The sequence below is a fragment of the Colletotrichum siamense genome (assembly GCF_013390195.1).
Source record: "Colletotrichum siamense strain Cg363 chromosome Unknown KSG_Cg363_contig05, whole genome shotgun sequence".
Lineage (NCBI taxonomy): Eukaryota > Fungi > Ascomycota > Sordariomycetes > Glomerellales > Glomerellaceae > Colletotrichum > Colletotrichum siamense.
This window is the reverse complement of record NW_023501018.1, coordinates 486,662-509,130: the sequence shown is the minus strand read 5'-3', so window position 1 is coordinate 509,130 and position 22,469 is coordinate 486,662. Positions and strand designations below refer to the sequence as shown.

Below are 22,469 nucleotides of genomic sequence, written 5' to 3'. Positions count from 1 at the left end.
AATTGGAGAAGGCTCAGGTTGAGCATGTAGAACGCCAAGAATTACTCATTGAGTGCGTTGTTGCTGCGGGGGCTCGGGGCTGAAGTACAAAGCTGGTGTTTCTTTTTCTCTTCTTGACCTTCGTTTACATCTTTCTCATAGGTGATTTGATGATAGAGTTTGGTTTAGTTTCAATGAACAGGTGTTTTCCGTGGTGACAATTGCCCCCAACGCCTACGATCCGGGGTGAATTAGCCCTTGAGTACATGCACATGATGCCGTCTGGTAGAAATGACAAGCAATGATCGTTAAGAAGTCTACCCCACGTCGGCCCATATCGTGCGGAAGGCAATTGAAGTGCAAGATGGTTGCCGGATAACCCTGACCAAGTGGCAGCTAGGGTGCTTCGCATCCTCATTAATCTAACAGGGCATGTATGGCCACTGAACCAGGCAAACGGTTTCAATTTGGTAATTAAATTCAAGCAAAGTAGCGAGGTATTGAGATAACCACATGTGTGTGTTTTCTATAGCCGAAATGAGCCTAGATCAGGCGTCTAGGGATCTAGCTAAGGCCACAATATTGTCCGTACGAAACTCTCCTTGCCCAGTGGCATAGCCGCCAGCACCAGCTGCATCCTCCACAGCTTCGGCTCCAGCCAGAGCTTCATCCTTTTCACCTCTGCCAATCAACTCCAAGATACATCCGGTCTCTTCCTCCTTCAAGAAGAATTGTCGAAGCCCTGTAGCCAGGTCTGTACTGGGCGCATCTGCTGTTGTCTGCCAGCCCTGTTCCCTGACTTCTGCGAACACAGCATCAACATCTTCTATTTCAAGAGCGATATGGTGAACGTAAGCACCACAATGCTTGTTCATGAGCTTCGTGAAAACAGCATCCTGATTCAGTCCCTCGGTCAAAATCAGGACCCGCTTGGTATCAAACGGCAATCCCATTACATGCATCAAGCCGTCGTCTTGCCCGTTGGTACCGGAACCGGCGTTAACCGTGAAAGTCCGCAAGTGCGTGAAACCCATCATATGTTCGTGGAAGCTCTTCATCTTGGTGGCGTCTGGCATAATGGCAGCATAATGATCGACCTGGGAGGCTAACCCAGCAACCGACTTCAGCGCTTCGGAGGAGTTGGAGAAAGCACTGTTGGAGGACTCCCGAGCAGGGGCCTGCGCAAGACTTATTGGATATCCCGCCTCCTCGCGTTTGAGAACAAGCTCATTTGAGCCATCCTCAAGTTTGACTTTGTGGAAGGCGGTCCCGTCAGCCTCTAGCATTGCACGAGCCCTCTCCAAGTTGTAGACGGAGAACCGCATTGAAAGGCCAGTGTCACCAGGGCCAGCTCCTGCGGACGCCTTGACGATGCTCAATGTAGGATCGTCAGCCCCTGGAAGCTGATACAGCGTCTTGTCTTCATTGAACTTGGCGTTGTACACGCGCTCAATAGTCTCACCAGCTCGAGCAACATTTGGCGTAGTCAGAGTCAAATGTGACATTCTCTTGACTCCGAGGCGGTTGACCGCCCCAGCTGCTCTTCGCGCCATCACCAAATCATGACAAGCATCCCACAACGCAACATTGGTCCCCGACAATCCAATCTTCGCAAATACTGCATTGATGAAAGAGTTGGTGTCGTTGGCACACGCTTCAAGGTTGGAAGCACTGTAACCTGTCAAGGCGAGACCACTGCAAGCTCGCATGAACAGATTGGAAGTACCGGAATTGCTGATCCACTCAGGGAGCATTCGAATAGAAGCAGAGTCTAGACTCGAAAGAGTCTTTTTTCTGCTCTCAGCGGGGCTGAAGACGTTATTGGCTCCAGCGACGATGAATCGGGACGAGACAGAGACTCTAGCGAACGTATGATTGATCAAGGCAGAAATTGTCTTTGGCGTGAGGACGTAGCGCCCAGCACAGGGTACGAAAGCCTCGCCCTCAGCCCCGGAAAGGAAGTTGGCGAGATGCTCTTCGTCAGATGAGCCCGCCTTACGTGGTGTGTATCGAGCGGATGAGAACTCGGCCTGGGAGAGGCCGGCTTCGAGACTTCTGGGATCTAAGCCTGGGGCGAAATGGGTTCCAGCCCCATTGCGGCGCGCGTTTTCAATGGCGACGCAGTCTATGCCGTCGTTGTCAATGTAAAAGCCATACTGGCTGGAGATTGCCACAACACGTCCGATGCCCAACTGCTCCGCTGCTAGGGCGAAGGTGGCACCGACACATCCGAAGCCCTGAAGCACTAGGCGAGCTCGTCCCATCAAAGTCGGGTCTGCGCGAGAGAGAAGCTCTTTCAGGGTGATAGCCATGACATAGCCAACGCAATACTCGCTCAGAGACCATCCGTTATTGTCGATGCTCTCTTCAAGCAGAGCTGGTATATCTGCGAAACTTTGCCCTGTATAGCCCAGGGCGCGGTACATCGCGTCCAGAGCCGTTGAGGTCCCAGGAGAACAGTAGGCTCTGGCATGCTTGTCTATGACCGCATGGTCCGTGTTGAGATCTCCCCCAGTGCCCCAGTAGACTGAGAGGACGCCGGCGTTGTCACGAATGAAGCGTTCCAGAACCAGAGGGGCTTGTGGGTCCCCGGATGGGAACCGAATGCCTCCTTTAGCCCCCACAACTTGGGGCTGTGAGGAAACAGCGAGTTTCGAGCTCATAGAGCGAGCTACATCGCGAACTTCTTCAAAGGTTGCGTTTGCGTGAAGAAATAAGCCACCGCCGGCGGCCGTAGGCACAGGCGAGTCAATGACAATCCAGCCTTCGGCAGAAGACTCCTTGTCTCGCCAATGCCAGACGCAGGTCTCATTGACAATGTCGTAGGCCGGGACAAGCGACTTCATCTTGATAGGAGCGCTGATACGCTCGGAGGTAATCTCAGTGCCAACTGGAGTGTATTGAGCACTGGGAGACATGATGGGATATTTTCAAGAAATGTGAAATGGTAGAAAGGGTTTTTTGAGGAAGATGTGGTGTTTCTAGTTGTGGTCTTCTGATTGATGACTGTGTGGAATGAACACGAATCCATCAGATGGAAGCAACATAGATATACCTCAACGAACAGAGAATCAAACAGTAAACCTCGTAGTTTTGTCTCGGGATACCTCATATGGCATCTCCGGTCTTCTCGTGAAGTCTTCGAGCAAAGTCTGGCGTTTTGCAGTGTCGTGGGCAGAAAATGCCCACTTGGCTTGTGGAATACCGAAGCAAGAGGCACGGTAAATGACATGTCGAAATGATTTCAGAACATGCAAAGAACGAAGTTTACTGACGTGAGCAAAAGATCTTCAGACAGAAGAGTCCGAAGTCCGCAAGAGGTCACATCCCGGAAGCATCGCGGCCTGCGTTGGGTTCCCCGTCATCAATAGTGGACTTCGAATGCGTCACAATACAGCACGGCGATTGCCGGCGACGTCACGATGTATCGCTTGGACCTGGAAAGAAGTGGAAGGTGTCTCTGCAGGCGTTGTACAGGTTGAAAATTGCAACCCGGTATAAAGTGGGATGCCGTGGCCATCGCCTTGCTCATGCCAAAATTGTTGTCTCATTCCAAGTCAATCAAACACTGTTTGAACATCCTTCACGATCAAAAGCCTGCTCCAGGACACTAGAAAATTCGTTTCAAACTTTTAAAATCACGTTAACTTTGCAGCAAGCCTCCAAATACCATCAATCAACATGGGTTCGATCAGCAACTTGGGACCTATCACCACGTCCTCTGAGCAGGATGTCACCAAGATTTTCAACTCTTACATCGCCGCTAGTGCCATTGGTGCCGCCTGGGAGGTGGGGCTTCTAGACGAAATTCGCAAGGGGAAACCTGTGAACGTCGACAAGTTCGCAGCCCAGCACAACCTAGACGTCCAGTCGACCCATGGCCTCGTCCTCGCTCTGTCGGCAGCTGAAATCCTCAAGCGTGAGGGAGCTTTCATCAGCCCGGGACGACTTCTTGAGGATGCATACCGTACCAAGAGCCTTTTCCACTGGCTTGCTCTGGGTTCTGGTAGTGTCTTCTCGCGCATGCAGTACATCTTGCGCAACGAGAGCCGCTCGGGAAGATACTACTCCCGGGACTCCGCCGCTATTGCGTACGCATGCCGTGATGCAAATGCGCAATTCATTGACTCTGTCTTCCTTGATGCGCTCAAGAAGGTTGATCATGATTTCAAATCTGCTGTGGACCTGGGCAGCGGGAGCGGTGAAAGGCTGATGCAAGTCCTAGACTGCTACCCCGGGAGCACTGCCATCGGCATTGACATTGCTGGCCCAGCGATTGAGGTGGCCAAAGTGGGCGCTGTTAAGCGCGGCTATGGGGATCGCATCACCTTCCTCGAGGGCGATGCTCGTCGGGTCGAATACCGCGACGAGTTTTCCGAAGTCGACTTGCTGACCTCCTTTTTGATGGGCCACGACTTTTGGCCCAGGGAGACCTGTGTCAGCTCTTTGCAAATGCTCCGCCGGTCTTTTCCCAACATCAAGCGCTTCTTTCTCTGCGACACTGTGCGCATCTCGATCGGGGACCCCGAATCCCGGCATGCTGTGGCTGATGATGCTCTGCCGATTTTCACGTTGGGATTTGAGTTTGGGCACGCGCTCATGGGAGTGAAACTGCCCACAGTGGAGGATTGGGAAGGGGTCTTCCAGGACGGTGGTTGGCGATGCATCAAGCAACATCACATGTGCCCTCCTTCGCTTACCGTCTTGTTCGAGCTGGTGCCTTTGGAGGCAAAGGCGTGAGCGGAGTCAACGCCATGAGTGGCCTCAATATTTAGATCCCAACATTAGACAACCAATTGAAGATAGATCCGATACGTAGCTGGAATATTCATTTCACACTCGGGGAAATATCTCGTGATTTAAACTTCGGAATACTTGCTCAGCTGGATCCGTGGGCAGAACGATGATTTCGAACATGTTCCGGTTCTCACGTCGGCAATGAAAGGTTGCTTTGGCAGTCGGTATTCCACTGAATATTCCATCCCAGCGTTCTCTGTTAGCCGAACTCAAGTCAGCTGTCATGATTATGAAATTGAAAGGGGGTATGGCAAGGCGGGAGGCAGAAAATCTCACCATCCACTCCAAGCCCCTGAACTACGGCTGAATGGGAGATCACAAATGGTCTACCGTGTACCGTAGGAAGGATTTAGGGATAGTTCTTTCACCATGGGATGATGGTTCATGGAGGAATATCTCCCAACACAGATGATAGAAGTGACCACAACCGGTTTCAACACAACTGCAAGTCTGCAACAAAATCTGGTGGTTATGCTAAAGATACAATGACATGGTTTCCTTCATCGTCCAGGGTAACAGTAGTAGATTCGACTCAGAATATCGCTCCATGACTGACACGTCCATGTTTGGTCCATGCTGACATGTCACTCGCGTGGCTATATTCTTAGGGTGTTTCTTCCCCTCTGTCAACCTGGCCTCGCTTGACCCACAGCCAACTCTCATCACTTACGGAGACACTCCATGCCCCTCATGAAAACGAAGAACGTCTATGAAAGCTCACCAATCATAGATTTGTGGAAATCAAGATTTTTGATCTCGGCATGGAGGCCTAAAGAGGCAGTACCGAGGAGGTGTGAAACTTGCCCTAGGCGCGGCTGTGATGTATCAACTTCTGAATGTCCGGGACATCCCTAGAGATCCGTAGGTCCCTACAACCTGCGCAACGACGGAGTTTGTGCTGGACCGTCTATGACCGACGGGATTTCACTGACTCGAGCATCCCTTCATGGATCACTATCCGACAGTCCCATCACTTCTTGTCGGCAAATCACCTGCTCTAATTCCGGCTGGCTTCTTTGCGGGCCGTTCCGTCGTGAACCGTTGCGAACGCGCGGCCGGCAAGTGCCCTTAGTGACCCACATGAGGCAGTAATATTTCATCAATGGATCGGAGCCCAACCCATCCGGAATACTGGACTCGGTAGGAACCTCCGTTAACCTTCAACGGCGCGTCTCCGTGGAAACCACGGAAGTTCGCGCATATGCAGTGAACTTCCTCGCATTAGTGGTAGATCATCGCATCTGAAGATCACAAATGCGCGCTTGGCCAGGGTCTTGGATCGATCAAACTTGGGATGCCATTAGTCCGTTGAGCTGGAGCCACATCTCACGATATTAAGCGATATGGATATGCGCTGTCAACATACACATAGAGGCAGCCACCCCACTTTGCACGGTGGTTTATTTTCGCTTCAGCGGCATCAGCGGGGCCAAGGCTATTCATTCGCTTCAATTAATGGTCCAGACCAGACTTTCCATGGGCTGAAGGCTAGATGCTTTTCTGAAAGATCATATTGAGGACACTCTGAGTTGCAATACCCTTGCAGTATGTTTCCATATCACGAACACGTGGTTGACGTATGCTCCATCTCAAATATGACATCCTGTTATACAGAATTCTGCTGGCGAAAGCAGCAGGTCCGTTGTCTTGGCGATATGCAAAGCCACGGAAGTCGTGCAAGGGAGGCCGAAACTGCTGAACATTGTATAGACGGAGTTTCCGTGTTCATCTTCCATTGCGCGGAGAGCATTGAATAATCGCGCTCCTGGGTTTTGACGTGAACTGTCGCTGTCTTCGCACTTGATCGATTCACATTGGTATAAAGATCGTCGGAGAAAGGGCATGTTCAGGGACCTAATTGCAAGGTTGGACACGAACCACCATCTCCGACACCATGATTTTCTCCTCTCGTTATCAAATCGACATCCCCGCAGTGGATATCCTTACTTATGTGTTTGGTGAGATTCACATGACCACTCTACAAAATTTGCGCTGGCCTAGTTGACCAAGAACGCAGGTACGCCAGCGTTGCAGAGTGATCCACCTCTTTTTGTCGACGCAGGGAAGCCTTCGGAAGCACTTCGCAAGGGTGAACTAGAGACCTGCGTGAAAAGGCTTGCCGGTGGGCTTCGTCAGGCCCTCGAGTTACAGGTTGATGATGTTGTCGTTGCATTCGCCAAGAATTGCGTAAGTAAGAGGTTACAAAATGATCATCCGCTTGGGACTCTAAAGTCTCATCGTTCTAGATTTGGTACCCGGTAGTTTTTCTTGGTGCGATTTGCGCCGGTGGGATCTTCTCCGGCGCGAATTCGCAACATACTGCGACAGGTAAGGGCTTTGTCTCTCATTGTTTCCCTGTTACTAAAATGCGTCTAGAACTTGTCGAGCAACTCAGTCTATGCAGAGCGAAGTGCATTTTCACTGACATTGAGCGACTCGAGAAGGTTATTGAGGCTGCCGACGCTGTTGGCTTGCCGAGGTCTTCGGTCGTACTCCTTGACGGGGAAGATCAGGCTGCGACCGGCGGATTTCGACACATACGTGACCTGTTCGGCGAACCGCTCGCATGGCAGGTTGAAAATGACACAGGAGTGTTGACAGAGAAGTAACAACGCTACCTTCCTTGCATTAATATGACAAGAGTTAACAATTCAGCAAGGATTGCTGCCCTAAATTTCAGCAGCGGAACTACAGGAAAGATCAAAGCATGCATGATCACACACTACAACTTTGTGGCCAACAGCGAACAAACACTTCACCTTGATCGAATGAGCAAAGCCCGAGCGAAGGATTCGGATCAAACGATGCACGATGTCCATTGCATATTTTCCGCGTTCTCCCATGCTAGTAAGTCAGGGAACTGAGACGAACGCAAGCGTGATAACTGATGACGGCTCTAGGTGGTTTACTCACGTGCTGCGTGGCCAACGTTCGGCGATCATGCACGACTATTGTCCTCCCCGAGTTTCGTTTAGCTACATTCCTTGGTGCTATTCAAGAGTTTCGTGTCACGCACCTGCTGTTAGCCCCACCAGTGGTTGTTCTGTTGTTGAAAAGCGATCTTTTATCGCGGTATGATGTCTCGAGTGTGACATCTCTCGTCTGCGGAGCAGCGCCCTTGCAGCCCGATGTGTCCAAGAGACTCGAGGAAGTCTTCAACCCCAATAAGGCGCACAGTCGGCAAGGATGGGGAATGACCGAGGCCACGATGGCTGTTACCCTCTTCGCCCCTGACGAATTTGATCCTTCTCACAAAGGTGTCGGGTACCTTCTTCCCAACATGCGACTTAAGGTCGTCGGCCATGATGGCCGCGAGGTGGGCCACGAAGAAGAGGGAGAGGCCTTCATTCAGGGCCCAAACATATTCAAAGGCTATTACAAGGATCCAGACGCAACACGAGAGAATTTGACAGAAGACGGCTGGCTGAAAACGGGAGACGTTGTCAAATTCCAGAGGAACGGCCTTTTGACCATTGTTGATCGAAAGAAAGTAGGCCTTCCTTCCCATCTCAGTCCGAGCAGCGTTTGGTTTTACTGACAACTCCAAGGAATTCATCAAAGTTGGCGGAGTGCAGGTGGCCCCCGCCGAACTTGAAGGGCATCTCCTTGAGCATGAGCTTGTTAAAGATTGTGCTGTGATACGCGTGATGCGGTCAGTCTGATCTCTTCATACCTTTCACGTCGCCTTGACTGCAGAGGGCTTTGCTGACGTGTGCTCTGCAATTTAGAGACGGACAGGAATGTCCACAGGCTCATATCGTCCCCGCGAACGAGAACCTCGACGTGGAATCCATCGTTGATTTCATGGAACATCGACTCGCGGCATACAAAAGACTCACGGGAGGGGTTGTGTTCACGAAGGCCATCCCGAAGTCAGGTTCGGGCAAGATTCTACGTCGATTGATACAAGACCCCAAGGCAGCTGCTTAGACATGTGACGATTACAGCTCAAAGGAAGGACGTTGAAGATGACGACGCAACTAAAGAGCAGCGAGGCTATCATTTATTTTTCAACTGGGTCGACGAAATTGTGACCCAGATCCTTGCATAGATGATCCCTCAACGTTTAGCTTTCTCCGAAGAACTCGCTACCATCTTGGGAACCCTAGTGGAAATACTTGGGAACGACGGCCTTGTAAGCGAGCCAAGCTTCCTCCATTGCTTTCACTACATCCTCTGGCAGCGGTCCTTTCTCCAAGTCGTCAAGATTCTCCTCCAGCTGCTTCAAGTTGCTTGCTCCAATAATGATCTTGTCTCCCTTTTCTTTGTCCAAGGCGCTGTGGTGAGAAAGCCATCTGAATGCACATTCAGCCACAGAGAGGTCGTGTTTTGTTGCCGCCGACTGAATGATTTCCAAGGCATCGAAGGCAATATCACTGCCGTATCTGCTTCGATACATCGCACTCAGAGCATGCTTTGAGTCGAAACGAGAGCCTTCCTGAAAGTCGTTGCGACGTTGCCTGGACGTGAGGAACCCCGCAGCCAACGGCTGGAACTCGTAAAGGGCTATGTTGTAGTGACGAAGGCAAGGGAGCAATTCCAACTCAACCCCGCGATGGAGTGCGTTGTAAGCACCCTGGTATACGGTCGGCTTGATCCAGCCGTTTCTGTCGCACAGCTCCCAGATCTTGGCCACCTCCCAAGACATGAAGTTGCTGATACCGAAACGGTTGAAGTGTCCCTCTTCGTACAATTTGTTGACCTCGCTCAGTGTTTCCTCGAGTGGCGTTTCGCGATCTGGACCATGGAGATACCAGAGATCTATCTTGTTGGTGTTGAGCGCCTTGAGGCTGTCCAGCAGTCCGCGACGGACGTCTCCAGCACGCAGCGTGTAGGACAGTGGCCCCGTGGCCCCAGAGGTCTTGCTGTTCGGATATAGCTTGGTTCCCATCACGATACCGCGCTCTTCCCATTTGGCGTCAGCCAGATAGGTCTCCGTCGTTCCTCCGCCGTACAGTCGGGCTGTGTCGATCTCGTTGTGGCCGCGGAATTGGAAGAGATCTAACATATTATTAACATCTTCGACGGTGGTGACCTTGAGACCGCTAATAGTAGGTGACCTAATTGTTATCGCCCTGAAAACGATGGGAATCGCTATTTCAGATTTTGAAGCTATTGTGTTGTTAATGATCATAAAGAATGTGTTGCAAGACTAAGTCGACTGAGTGATGTCTACGTAGAAAACGCGGAAGTTATAGATAAACATGTTCTTTTCTATATTTCTAAGTTTTGATACTAACCTTTATGACGTAATGATGTTAATAATTCCCCTGCAGCACTTTTGTCAGCAGCGTGCAGTGTCTAAGCAGAAGTAAAAGGGAGATAACATATCTCTGCTAAGCATATCACAAATATATATAATACTATATCCTAGGCTAAACTCCTCTACTACGACCTATAAATAAGGATAATAGCTAAATAACTTACTTAAGTATTAAGCAGCTAAGATAGTGGAAGGGGGCAGAGAACTTAGAATTTTTAGCAATTTTAACTTAAAAGTAAGGGGGGTAGATAGGCGTTTTTATAGGCGTTAAGCGCTATTATAAGAGGAAAAGGTTATATAAGTAAATAGAGGCCTAGTTAGCCTATAACAAAAAGGACTAAGTAAGAAAGCAAGAAATACACTTATTTTTATATAAATTCCTATTTTTCTTTAATAACTTTAGTAACTACCCCCTTAGAAAAGTTTTTAGGATTCTTTAGCCTAACTTATAGAAAAAGTTTATGAATTTTTACTTTTTAAAAATTAAATAAATATAAATATTTTTAAGCTCCTTATTATAATATAATAAGGTAAAGGAGAAAACTTATTAATTATACTAAGTACTCTACTCTAAGCAGAAAACCCTTAAAAATACTTAGACACTTATATATTAATTTTCTAGATAACTATAAGAGATATAAAAGCGAATATATAAATATAAACTTAACTAAATTATACTTTATTTATATTTTTTACTCTCTTTATACCTTAAGTTATATAATTTCTTAAAAAGAAATAAACTACTAAGAAGAAATTTAGTAGTAATATCTTTATAGTATTTTACTCTATTTTTATTTTAAATAATTAAAGAAGTATAATAAAAGCTAAAAAAAGAGATAAAAATAAAGCTAACTAAAGCTAGAGAAACTTAAAAATACCTATATTTATTTAATTTTTAAAAAGTAAAGATTAATAAACTTTTTTTATAAACTAAACTAAAGAATCTTAAAAGCTCTTCTAAAAAAGTAATTATTAAAGTTATTAAAGAAAAAATAAGAATTTATATAAAAATAAATATATTTCTTATTTATCTATTTAATCTTTTTTATTATAAGCTAATTAAGCTTCTATTTATTTATATAACCTTTTTCCTCTTATAATAACACTTAATACCTATAAAACGCCTATCTACCCCCTTTCCTTTAAGTTAAAATTACTAAAAAATTCTAAGTTCTCTACCCCCTTCTAATAACTTATAAATAAGGATAATAGCTAAATAACCTACTTAGTGTTATAGTTAGCTATCTAATAGTAAAGTTTATTAATAAAAGCTAGGGATTAATACGTTCTAATAATATACTAAGTTATAGTTTAAGTTAAAAGTTATAAGCTATAGTAGATTAAGTTTTTAGAGACTAAAGTAATTAGTCTTAAGCTTAATAAGTAATTTATAGTAAGAATAAGCTAAAAGTATCTTAAGGATAAATACTAAGTTAATTACTAAAAAGCTATAAGAATCTAACTTTAAGCTAAGTTTAAGTTATACTATATATAAGTCCTAAATAGTATTTTTTATTTACTTAGAAGTAATTACTTAGGTATATAAAGTAATTATAATTAGTTAGTAATACTAACTAATTACTAAGTATTCTATTTTATATTCTACTAATTATTTCCCTATTTTATTATTATATAACTTATATTATAATTCTTCTATATTAAGTAAGTTCTTATTATTTTTATAATTTTATAATATAAATATCTTATTCTAGCTACTTAACGCTTAAGTAAGTTATTTAGCTATTATCTTTATTTATAAGTTATAATATTAAATCCTCTCTCTAAAAGTTTTATCTTTAAAACTTAATATAAATAGGTTATTAGTCCTAAATTAGAGATTTATTAATTATACTTCTTAATTTACTTATAATACTAATATTATATTAAGTTATATTTAAAAATTAAAATTAAGTTCTACTTCTATTTTTTATTATTATAATTATATATTATATATTATTAAGTTTAGTTTTATTATTAATATACCTTATTCTTATTATTATTCTATAAAGAAGTATTATAAGTTTCTTTTAAGTAGTAAGGTTTATAATAAATATATTTACTTAAAGTAGTTTTATAATATAATAGTAAATACTATTTATATTTATAAATTTCTATATTTTTTATATTTTATATATATTATTAACTTATTATAGTTAACTATTTACTAAATAAAGTAGCTTATCTAAAAGATATAGAGGTAGCTAAAGAGGAGATATTATAAAAAAAAGTTATTATTTTATATATTATATAAATTAAGTTAGATAAGTTTATAATATAATTAGATTATTTATATAAATAGAAAAGAATAGTTTTCTAAAAAAGTTAAGAAGTTATAGAGGAGGAGCTAATAATATCTCTTATATTAGAGGTTTAATTAATAAGTAGCTTTAGTATAATAGATTTAGATTTAATTTTTAATTAAAATCTTAATATTTTAAACTTCTTATTAAGAAAGTTTTAATTATATTTTAATATTCTTAATTAAATTAATAGTTTTCTTTATTATAATCTATTTATTTCTATTAAGAGTTTAATATATCTATATAGGTATTTAATTTATAAATAGCTATTAATATTTATTTAACTAAGAGGTATTATTAATACTAATATAGTTTCTTATTCTTAGTATTATTACTAATAAATAGTAAGTTTATTAGTTATATTAGTGAGGTTTTTTATAAGTTCCTAAATATTATCTTTATATTTATATTCTTTTTACTTAATAAGATATTAATATCTTTTAAGCTTTTTAAAATAGTTAATAATATATTTAATTTTATATTTTAGTTTATTATTCTCTATAATAGTAATATTACTTATTTATAATTCTTATAAAGTTAGTTTAAATAGTAAGATATAAAATACTAAGTAATATTTTATAATATTTAAAAGTTTAAGCTTATAGTTAATTAGTAAAATAACTTATAAGATTTTAAAAAGTCTAAGTTTTTTAAAGTTAAGTTTATTATTTAGTTATTTTATTTTAATATTTTATTATATAAAATAAGTACTATCTCTTTCTTTTAAAGTTAATCCCTTAATTTTTTATTTATTACTAAATTAAGTTATTTATTATTATATAAATTTAAGTTTTTTTATATATATTTTTTTAGATATTCTTAATTTATTATACTGAGGTAATAGCTTTTATTATAGCTAGTTTTATTTAAAGTTCTCTATAAATAGTAAGTTTAAATCTATAATTAAAGTAGAAAGAGGATTTTTTAATATTTTCTCTTATTATATTATTATAAGTAAATTAAGTTATTAATAGTAATATAACTTAATTATCTTAGTTATAGTTAATATAAGTATAGAAATAAGTTTTAAAAATTTAGTTAATTTATTCTATTTATTTATTAATCTATAAATAGAATATAGTAGATATTAATTATTTAATACTAAAATATAATATAATTAATTTCTAAAAATTAGAAGTAAAGATTTTATTTCTATTTAATATAATTTCTTTAGGTATTCTATAGTTAGTAATAATATACTTAAGAAATATATAAGTATATTTTTTAGTATTACTTATTTCTTTATATAAGATAAAATAAGTATATTTTATAAGTTAATCTATAATAATAAGAATATTATTATAGTATATTCTTATAAAGAGTTCTTAAGATTTTAATAGCTTAATAATAAAGTTAAGTAATATAGATTATTAAGTAGTTTATAATATAAATAAAGGTTATAATATATTATAAAATTAATATTAAGTAGGTTTACTTTTAAAGTAAACTTTATAATCCTTAGTTACTTTTACTATATATTCTCTAATAACTTTTTTTCTATATTACTATTATAGTTATTTTTAAGTTTTTATAATTCCTTAGTAATTATATATAAGTTAAGTATAAAACTTTATAATTACTTTATTATTTAGTTTATTAAGTAAGTTAGTTTTAAATTATTTAGTTATTATTAAGAGTTTAGTTATTAATATTAAGTTTCTATTATTATTTCTTTTAAGAATTACTTAGGTTTTTTTAAATATTAAGATATTATAGTTTAGTTATTAGCTAAAAATATTAGCTCTATTATTATTTAATTCTTTTTAATAGATAATTTAGAAGTTAAACTTAGAAAGGAATTCTAACTATTTAACTTATTATTTATTTAATACTTTAGAAGTAGTAAAATATAAGAGGTTTTTATAATTTAAATATATAAGTATTTTATAAACTATTCTTAAAAGTTTAGGTTTTTATTTTTTAAAAATTTTAATTATTACTATAAGTTCTTTATTATAGATTTAATAATTAAACTTAAGTTTATAGAGTTTTTAAAAGAAAAAGGTATATAAATATAGCTTTTTTTTTAAATCTTATTATAATAACTATATTTTAAAAATATAATTTAAAAAGTTTAGTTTTATTTTAAACTATTTAGTAGGGTTTAATATTATTAAAATTAATTTACTATTAATAAAGTTTTTAATTTTCTAAAAAGCTATTTATTAAAGTTCTTTTTATATAAAAGAAATATTTCTATAGCTAAAGTTAATAAGAACTATATTAATCTTATTATAGTTCTTAATAAATTTTTAATAAAAATTAATAAAACCTAAAAATCTTTAGATTTCTTTAAAATTCTTAGGTTCTAGCTATTCTTTAATAGTTTTAATCTTATTCTCTAATATTTAAAATTCTTTAAGAATAATAGTAAATCTAAGATATTTTACTTTTTAAATATAGAATTTACTTTTTTTAAGTTCTACTAAAAACTTAGTTTTTTAAAAAAGTTTATAAAATATAATAAATATCCTCTTTATATTTCTCTAATATTAATAAAAATATAAAGATATTATTTAAGTAGATAACTATATAAATATTAATATATTTATATAAAACTAAATTGATTATATTTTAGAATATTATAAAAGTATTAATAAGATTAAAAAGTATAATAAAATATTTAAAATATCCTTTTTAAGTTTTAAAAACTATTTTTTTTTTATTCTAATTAAGTTATAAACTTCTTTAAAATTAAAAGCTATAAATTAATTAGTTTTATAGAGAAATCTCTTTATTTTATTAATAAGTAGTAATAAGTAGTAATTTTTAATTATTATTTTATTAAATATATAATAGTTAATATATAGTTATAATTTTCTATTTTTCTTTAGTATAAATAAAATTAAGCTTCTTATTAGTAATATTAAAAGTTTAATATATTTTTTCTTAAGATTTTTTTTAAAGTATTTATTTAGAACTTCTATTTCTATTAGATTAAAGCTATAGATTTTATTAAATTATAGTTCTTTTCCTTCTTTAAGAAAGATTTTATAGTTAAAGTTTATATATTTAAGTAGTTTAGTTTCTAACTTAGCTATAAAGAGTTTTTTATAAACTTTATATTCTTTTAGAATAAATAGAAGTAGATTATTCTTAAGATCTTTTATTATTAATTATTATAATATAGTTTCTTTTATTTTAAAATAGTAAATATATTATTTTATTATTTCTTATTATATTAATTTATTTAAAGCTTACTTTTTATAAAACTACTTAATAATTAAATTATTATAGTTTTATTAGAGTTAGCTTTTATTTTAATTTATCTATAAGTTATTTATTTATAATTAAAATAATCTTAATATTATATTATATATCTTTATATTAGTAATATTAAATTAGATTTTTTCTTTTTAATCTAAGTAATTTATTTTAAGAAGTATAGTTTTATTATAGATAATACCTCTTTTATACTTAAATTCTTTTCTTTTTATTATATATAAGAGGTATAGTTACTTATTTCCTCTTTATTATATTTTTAGTTTATTAATAGTTTAAAAAGTAATAAAATTTATTTTAGTTTTACTATTAATTAGTATAAGTATTATTTATTTATTAATAGTAATTTTAAGTTTTAAGTTCTTTTTATATTTTTATAATATCTAATAAATAGATCTTTTCTTTATTATTTATTATAATCTATTATTAATAAGTAAATTTAGTTTTTTAATTACTTTAATTATCCTAAGTAAGTAATTTATTTTCTTTCTTATACTACTTTAATAAAGTTATTCTTATAGATTCTAATTTATAAAGGTTTTAATCTATTTTTTATAATTCTTTATATATAAGCTTTATCTTAATAGTAAACTTAATATTTATTATATTAATATTTATCTTATTTTATATTATTATTATATTAGTATTTTATAAAGAATTATAAGTTTAATTAAAAAGTAGGAATCTTTTTATTAAAAGCTATTATAATTTATTTAATTATAATATATATAATATAGATATTCTTAATAAGCTTATTATTAAGTTTTCTAAAATAGAATTAATAGTTATATTTATCTTCTATATATTTTTTATACTTATTATAAAAGTATTAAAGCTAAAAAAAGGTTTAATATTATTAATAGTTACTTTATAGAGTAAGATAATCTTCTATATATAGCTAAGAGATATAATCTTAATCTTATTAGTTTATTAAAATACTATAAAAATAGTATTATTATTTATCTTAAAATATATTAATTTCTTAATATTTTAAGAATTACTTAATTTTATTTTTTTAATTATTAAATTCTTCTCTAAAACTAAAGTTATCTATACTAAAAGTGAAATTATAAATAATCTTTACTTAAGTATATTATTAAGTAATATTATAAAATTTATCTAAGTTATAAAATAAACTTTTACTTTCTCTAAAAGTTTAGTTATTAGTTATATTAAGAAGTTATTATTCTAGTAGTAGATTATATTAATATTTTAGTTCTTCTTTAGATTCTTTTTTAACTTATTCTTTTATTTTTTAGCTAATATATTTAATTCTAATAAGGTTTCTATATATATATTTATATTATTCTATATATAAAAGTATAACTTTTAGTTATTTTTTCTATATAAGATTATAAAGTTCTTCTTAAATATATTCTAAGTATATAAGTTCTATTAACTAAAAATATATTAGTTTTTATTTATTATTATTTTTTAATTTTTAGTTTTAAGTTTATACTACTAAAGTATTAATAAGTTTAAACTATTATACTTTTAGTATTTTATTAAGTTATTTAGCTAATTTCTTAATAATTCTACTATTATTAGAATATATTATAGCTAAAGTTTTAAAATAAGTATTAAGGATAGTTATATTATATTTAGATTATTTAAGGTTACTATCCCTTAAATAGTATCTTAATATTTCCTTATTTTTAAAGTAAATTTAATATTTATTATTATAATATTTAGTTTATAATTAAGATATATATAAAGTTTTTATAATTATATTAATTTATTAAAGTTACTTTATTATTAATCTCTAAAGGAGCTTCTTAAGTTATTTATAATTTTTAGTAATATATCTTTATTTATTATAGTTATAATACTTAGAGTTCTAAGGTTTCTTATTATTAGTTTTAGTTATTATATTAAAGTTTATAGGTTTACTATATTATCTATAAGTAATATTTTAGTAAATATTATTCTAATAGTTATATAGTTTATTATTATTCTATTAGTTATTAAACTTATATTAAAGTTATTATTAATATTTATATTTTATACTAAGGTTTAATCTTCTTTCTCTTTTTTCTTTATAATATTTAAAAAGTTAGTTATTAATTTTAATAATATATTTAATATAGTTTCTAAAACTAAAAAGTTTATTAACTTTAACTATTTTATCTTTAATATTATCCTTAAATCCTTAATAAAAAGTAAAGATTTTACTCTTATTAGTTATATTAAGTTAAGAAGTAATTCTTTAGAACTTAGCTATATAGAGAGAAATAAACTTAGTTTATTTAAAATAAACTAAGTTATATTTAGCTTATTTTTTCTTATTTAGTTCTAAAAAGAGGAATTAAAAAACTTTAATATATCTTATAAAATTAAAAAAAATATCCTTAATTTTTTAGCTATATTTCTTAATAAAGTTATTAAACTATTTTTACTAAAAGGATTTAAATTAAGCTAAAATTTATTTTTTAAAAAAAGTAGCTATATATATTACTTATTTAGTTTTATTCTAAAAAGTATTTATATAGAAAACTTAATAAATTTATATTTAAACTAAGTATCCCTTAAGTTATTTTAAAATTTTATTAAAAGTAGTAGGGGAGTTAAGTTTAAGTTATTCTTATTTTTTAATTAAAGTTAAAATAATATTAATAGTAGCTTAAAAAATAATAACTTCTTTCTCTAAATTTTAGTTCTTATAAACTTATTCTTAAAGTTTATTAAAAACTATAATATTATAATTAAATATTTTATATATTACTTTAAAGTTATTATTAGTTTTATTAAGCTAGTATTTAAGTTCTTTAGTATTATCTTTATTATCTAAGTTATTTTTTATTTTTTAGTCTCTTAGTTCTTAAACTAAGTTTTAAATAGTTTATTTTCTAGAAATAAATAAAGGTTTAGAAGTAAATAACTTAATAAAAGTATAAGAAAATATTATTATTTATTATTATTAATAAGAATTAATAGTTAACTTACTAAATAAAAGTAATTAAAGTATTATAGTTAGCTATTTAATAGTAAAGTCTACTAATAGAAACTAAAGATTAATATATTTTAATAATATATTAAGTTATAATTTAAGTTAAAAGTTATAAGTTATAATAAATTAGGTTTTTAGAGATTAAAATAATTAGTTTTAAGCTTAATAAGTAATTTATAGTAAAAGTAAGCTAAGAGTATCTTAAAAATAAATATTAAGTTAATTACTAAAGAGCTATAGAAGTTTAACTTTAAATTAAGCTTAAGTTATATTATATATAAATCCTAAGTAGTATTCTTTATCTACTTAGGAGTAATTACTTAAGTATATAAAGTAATTATAATTAATTAGTAATACTAATTAATTACTAAGTATTTTATTCTATACTCTACTAATTATTTCTCTATCTTATTATTATATAACTTATAGCCTCTAGCTAGCTATTATGACTTTTACCTGGAACCTATACTATAACAACCTCTAACTTCACCCTTTAGCTAACAGCCTACTAGTCACATAATCGCCCTAGATTTCTGCTCAGCTAGACAGTCCCACAGATTGCTATCTCCAGCTTCAGCCCTATTTCCCCTATATGCGCTTAGGTACGCCATCATCAACAATCTCATCACCTTCAACATCACTTCAACAACAACTTCATAACTTTAACTAGGTTTAATTACTATAGCAGACTTTCTCCAGCCTTCTAACCTATCTACTAACCCTCACGCATACCTTCTGTCAGCTCAGCTGTCTTTTCTGCCGCCTACGCTGTATACGCCCTCTAAGATAGACATCTGTTATGACGTTTTTAGGGGACATAATGCTATCACTATTTATATTCATCAGCAACGCCTGTAATATCATAGTTAGCTTGGTTAACTTACTAGCTATGCCGCCCTACTAAGGATATTATTAAAGTAGGCGTAAATACTAGGATTAGCAGCAAACGCATCCATATTATTAAGCGAGAGGTTTTGCTGAAGCAGGCAGGCAGCCTCTACGCTATCACCACTAAGGTTAGCCTCTAGGACCTTAAGGTAGGACCTAGCTATAACTATCTAGTCCCTAGGGCTCTATATATTTAAAGAGTATTATCTTACTAATTACTACAAGCCTAGCCTTATGGTTAGTATTAATCTTAGTATCTTAGGGCATACCTTAGGTAAAGCTTTACGGTATGAGATCCTATAGATCAAGTAGGATGGAATATATCGTGAAGGAATCTAGGTGGTTTACTTATAGGGTGAGGAATAAGCTTGAGGTTTAGCGTGAGCGGCGTCTTAAGTATATGGCTAAAATAAGCTTTTCTGTGGCTGAAGACCTTATGAAGCTATCTCTGGTATGTGTCTCGCTCGTGAGTCACGCGGGCGAGGCTGTTAACCTTACTGGCAATGAAGCCATTGTTAACGAGGCTGACAGCCATAATGGTATGGCGAGTTGGGGTTGGCGCGGGCAGTTATTCCAGACCTTTGGGTATGTATACTGCGAAGCTACTGGACTGGGCACTAACTGAGGTGCTTTTACTGCTTTTTCTCCTACTGTGAAAACTCCTACTAGGTAGGCTCGAAACTTCCTCAACATTATTATATAACTTATACTATAGTTTTTTTATACTAAGTAAGTTCCTACTATTCCTATAATCTTATAGTATAAATATCCTATCTTAGCTACCTAACGCCTAAGTAAGTTATTTAGCTATTATCCTTATTTATAAGTTATAATAAGTAATTAATCCTAAATAAATAAAGAATACTATTTAGGATTTATATATAGTATAACTTAAACTTAGTTTAAAGTTAGACTTTTATAGCTTTTTAGTAATTAACTTAGTATTTATCTTTAGGATACTCTTAGTTTACTTTTACTATAAAGTATTTATTAAGCTTAAGACTAATCACTTTAGCTTCTAAAGACCTAATTTACTATTAGCTTATAACTTATAACTTAGACTATAACCCTTATATACTATTAGAATATATTAATCCCTAGCTTCTGTTAGTAGACCTTACTATTAGATAGCTAACTATAACACTTATAACTTAGACTATAACATTAGTATACTATTTAAACGTATTAATCCTTAGCTTCTATTAGTAGACTTTACTATTAGATAGCTAACTATAATATCCTCTTAGTAAAAGCTAGTAAAGACCTTTACTACTGCTAAATTACTAATAATCTTCTGATATAAAAGACTAAACCTGCTAGAGGGGACTAAATAATATGCTACCCTTATGAGCATAAAGCGTTTAGTTCTTTTTATCTATGCTGCTAACCTCTATATTATCTCATATCACACTTTGATGGCTTGTGGCGTCTCTTAGGCTTATTTTAGATAGTTTGATAATATGAAACCTTAAAATGAGATCGTAATAAATATTCTTAACTATCTTTTGTATAATATCTTGAAATATGTTTAAAGGCGACTTTTCACGGATTATGACTTGAAAAAGTAATATAAATAAGCTATTAACTACTTATTATAAGCTGAGTAATCTGTTATTTTAGTTGCTGCTGAAAACAGTTTGGTAGTTATTAACGCTGGCTTTATCCTTTACTTTCTCTTATATCTGCTTAATCGCCTCTACTGCCTTCACAGACAAAGGGCCTCTGTTGTAAGCTAAAAGTGTCTCCTCTATCTGGGATAAAGAGCTGGAACTGAACACGATGCTATCGCTATACTCTTTCCGGAGGATACTGTGGTAAACGACCCAACGGTACGCTAATTCCGCCTTTGAGATCTGCTCCTCCTCCGCAATCTTCCCCCACTCCTCAAGTGCAGATAAATAGCTTTCTTTGACATACAGCTTGTGGTAGATGCCGAACATTTGATCTGGGCTGAACCTGGTCCCACCAGACTCAATTTGCTCTCTAGTCTTGGTGAGGAAGCCCCCGGCAATCGGCGAATACGCGACGAAAGAGATTCCAAGTTTTCGCAGAACAGGAAATAAGTCTGCCTCGGGCTTTCGCGCTACGGCGGAGTAGTTGCCGTGGTATACCGTCGGAAGGACAAAACCGTTGTTTTTAGCTACGTCGTAGAGTCGCTGAACCTCAGCGGGAGGGTAGTTGGAAAGCCCCAGCCTTCGGAATAAGCCTGCCTTGTAGGCGTCGTTGATGCCGGCAAGAGTCTCCTCTAGGGGGGTGTTGAGGACAGGCGCGTGCAGGTAGAACACGTCGACTTGAGGGATGGCGAGGGTCTCAATGCTTTGTCTGGCCGACGAAAGCATGTAAGATCGGGTATTGGCGCCATCAGCCCGGTCGTAACCCCCCAACCACTTTGTGTCAAGGTCCAAGTCGAAATCTGTGCCAGCTTTCATAGCGCCTAGTTTTGCCTCTGATCCAAAATAGGCCTTCGCAGTGTCGAGTTTCTTGGAGCCATGTTTCTTCATCAACTGAAAGGCCTGAATAATGTGCGACTCCGAATTTCCCCAGAAGTTGTCTGGGTATCCAAAGTTAGACGTTCCAACGATGACGTCGATTCGATCCTGGGAAGTCATAATTGTTGGTGATGGCGCAATGATTCCGTTTGAGTAAGTAGCGTTAAAAGTTAGGCAGCGTTAATTGTCAAGTGCTCATCCAAAATTAGGAGTATTCTGGACGGGAGACGCATGTCTTATGTGGTTGTTGCGAACTCGTCCCACTGCCGTGCCCCGGTCGCAGCGTTGGTGAGTCGACACTGTTGACTCGGTTCTTGGACTTAAGACCCGGAGATTTTGTCTGCTGACAGCCCTGCCTGTCCGTGTGGATCCCGCTTGGTGCTCCGTGAGCCTCCCGGGTGCTCGGCTTCAACGTTATCCGTCGACTTAGGCCATTGATTCAGCAAATCTCTGTCATTCCTAAGCCCTGATTATTAAGACGTGCGTAGCACATATGTCTCAACTTTCTCACGCAACCTGCGCTTCTAGTGGAAGCATAATCGACGTCGCGCTGACGAGCCAACATTACCCTACGATCTTGATGC

General features: G+C 35.2%; 5 protein-coding genes across 5 annotated transcripts; 2 read left to right on the top strand and 3 right to left on the bottom strand.

Moving 5' to 3' along the window:
• Nucleotides 1-527: 527 nt before the first annotated feature.
• Nucleotides 528-2,897, bottom strand: CGCS363_v007792 (uncharacterized protein; the record flags this gene model as incomplete). The annotated part of the gene is made up of 1 exon (XM_036639641.1): nucleotides 528-2,897. One exon carries the CDS (start codon nucleotides 2,895-2,897, stop codon nucleotides 528-530), a length of 2,370 nt encoding a protein of 789 aa, XP_036494561.1.
• A 763-nt stretch (nucleotides 2,898-3,660) lies between these two features.
• On the top strand, nucleotides 3,661-4,719 carry mppJ (Phenylpyruvate C(3)-methyltransferase; the record flags this gene model as incomplete). Its single annotated transcript, XM_036639640.1, has 1 exon — nucleotides 3,661-4,719. The coding sequence occupies one exon, from the start codon at nucleotides 3,661-3,663 to the stop codon at nucleotides 4,717-4,719; it is 1,059 nt and encodes a 352-aa protein (XP_036494562.1).
• A 1,951-nt stretch (nucleotides 4,720-6,670) lies between these two features.
• Nucleotides 6,671-8,706, top strand: azaF-3 (Acyl-CoA ligase azaF; the record flags this gene model as incomplete). The annotated part of the gene is made up of 8 exons (XM_036639639.1): nucleotides 6,671-6,734; nucleotides 6,794-6,963; nucleotides 7,023-7,104; nucleotides 7,153-7,381; nucleotides 7,436-7,623; nucleotides 7,677-8,266; nucleotides 8,325-8,428; nucleotides 8,505-8,706. The coding sequence occupies 8 exons, from the start codon at nucleotides 6,671-6,673 to the stop codon at nucleotides 8,704-8,706; spliced, it is 1,629 nt and encodes a 542-aa protein (XP_036494563.1).
• A 175-nt stretch (nucleotides 8,707-8,881) lies between these two features.
• Akr7a3-1 (Aflatoxin B1 aldehyde reductase member 3) lies at nucleotides 8,882-9,784 on the bottom strand (the record flags this gene model as incomplete). The annotated part of the gene is made up of 1 exon (XM_036639638.1): nucleotides 8,882-9,784. One exon carries the CDS (start codon nucleotides 9,782-9,784, stop codon nucleotides 8,882-8,884), a length of 903 nt encoding a protein of 300 aa, XP_036493951.1.
• An 11,288-nt stretch (nucleotides 9,785-21,072) lies between these two features.
• On the bottom strand, nucleotides 21,073-22,005 carry sirO-2 (Oxidoreductase sirO; the record flags this gene model as incomplete). Its single annotated transcript, XM_036639637.1, has 1 exon — nucleotides 21,073-22,005. One exon carries the CDS (start codon nucleotides 22,003-22,005, stop codon nucleotides 21,073-21,075), a length of 933 nt encoding a protein of 310 aa, XP_036493950.1.
• Between the last annotated feature and the right edge of the window lie 464 nt (nucleotides 22,006-22,469).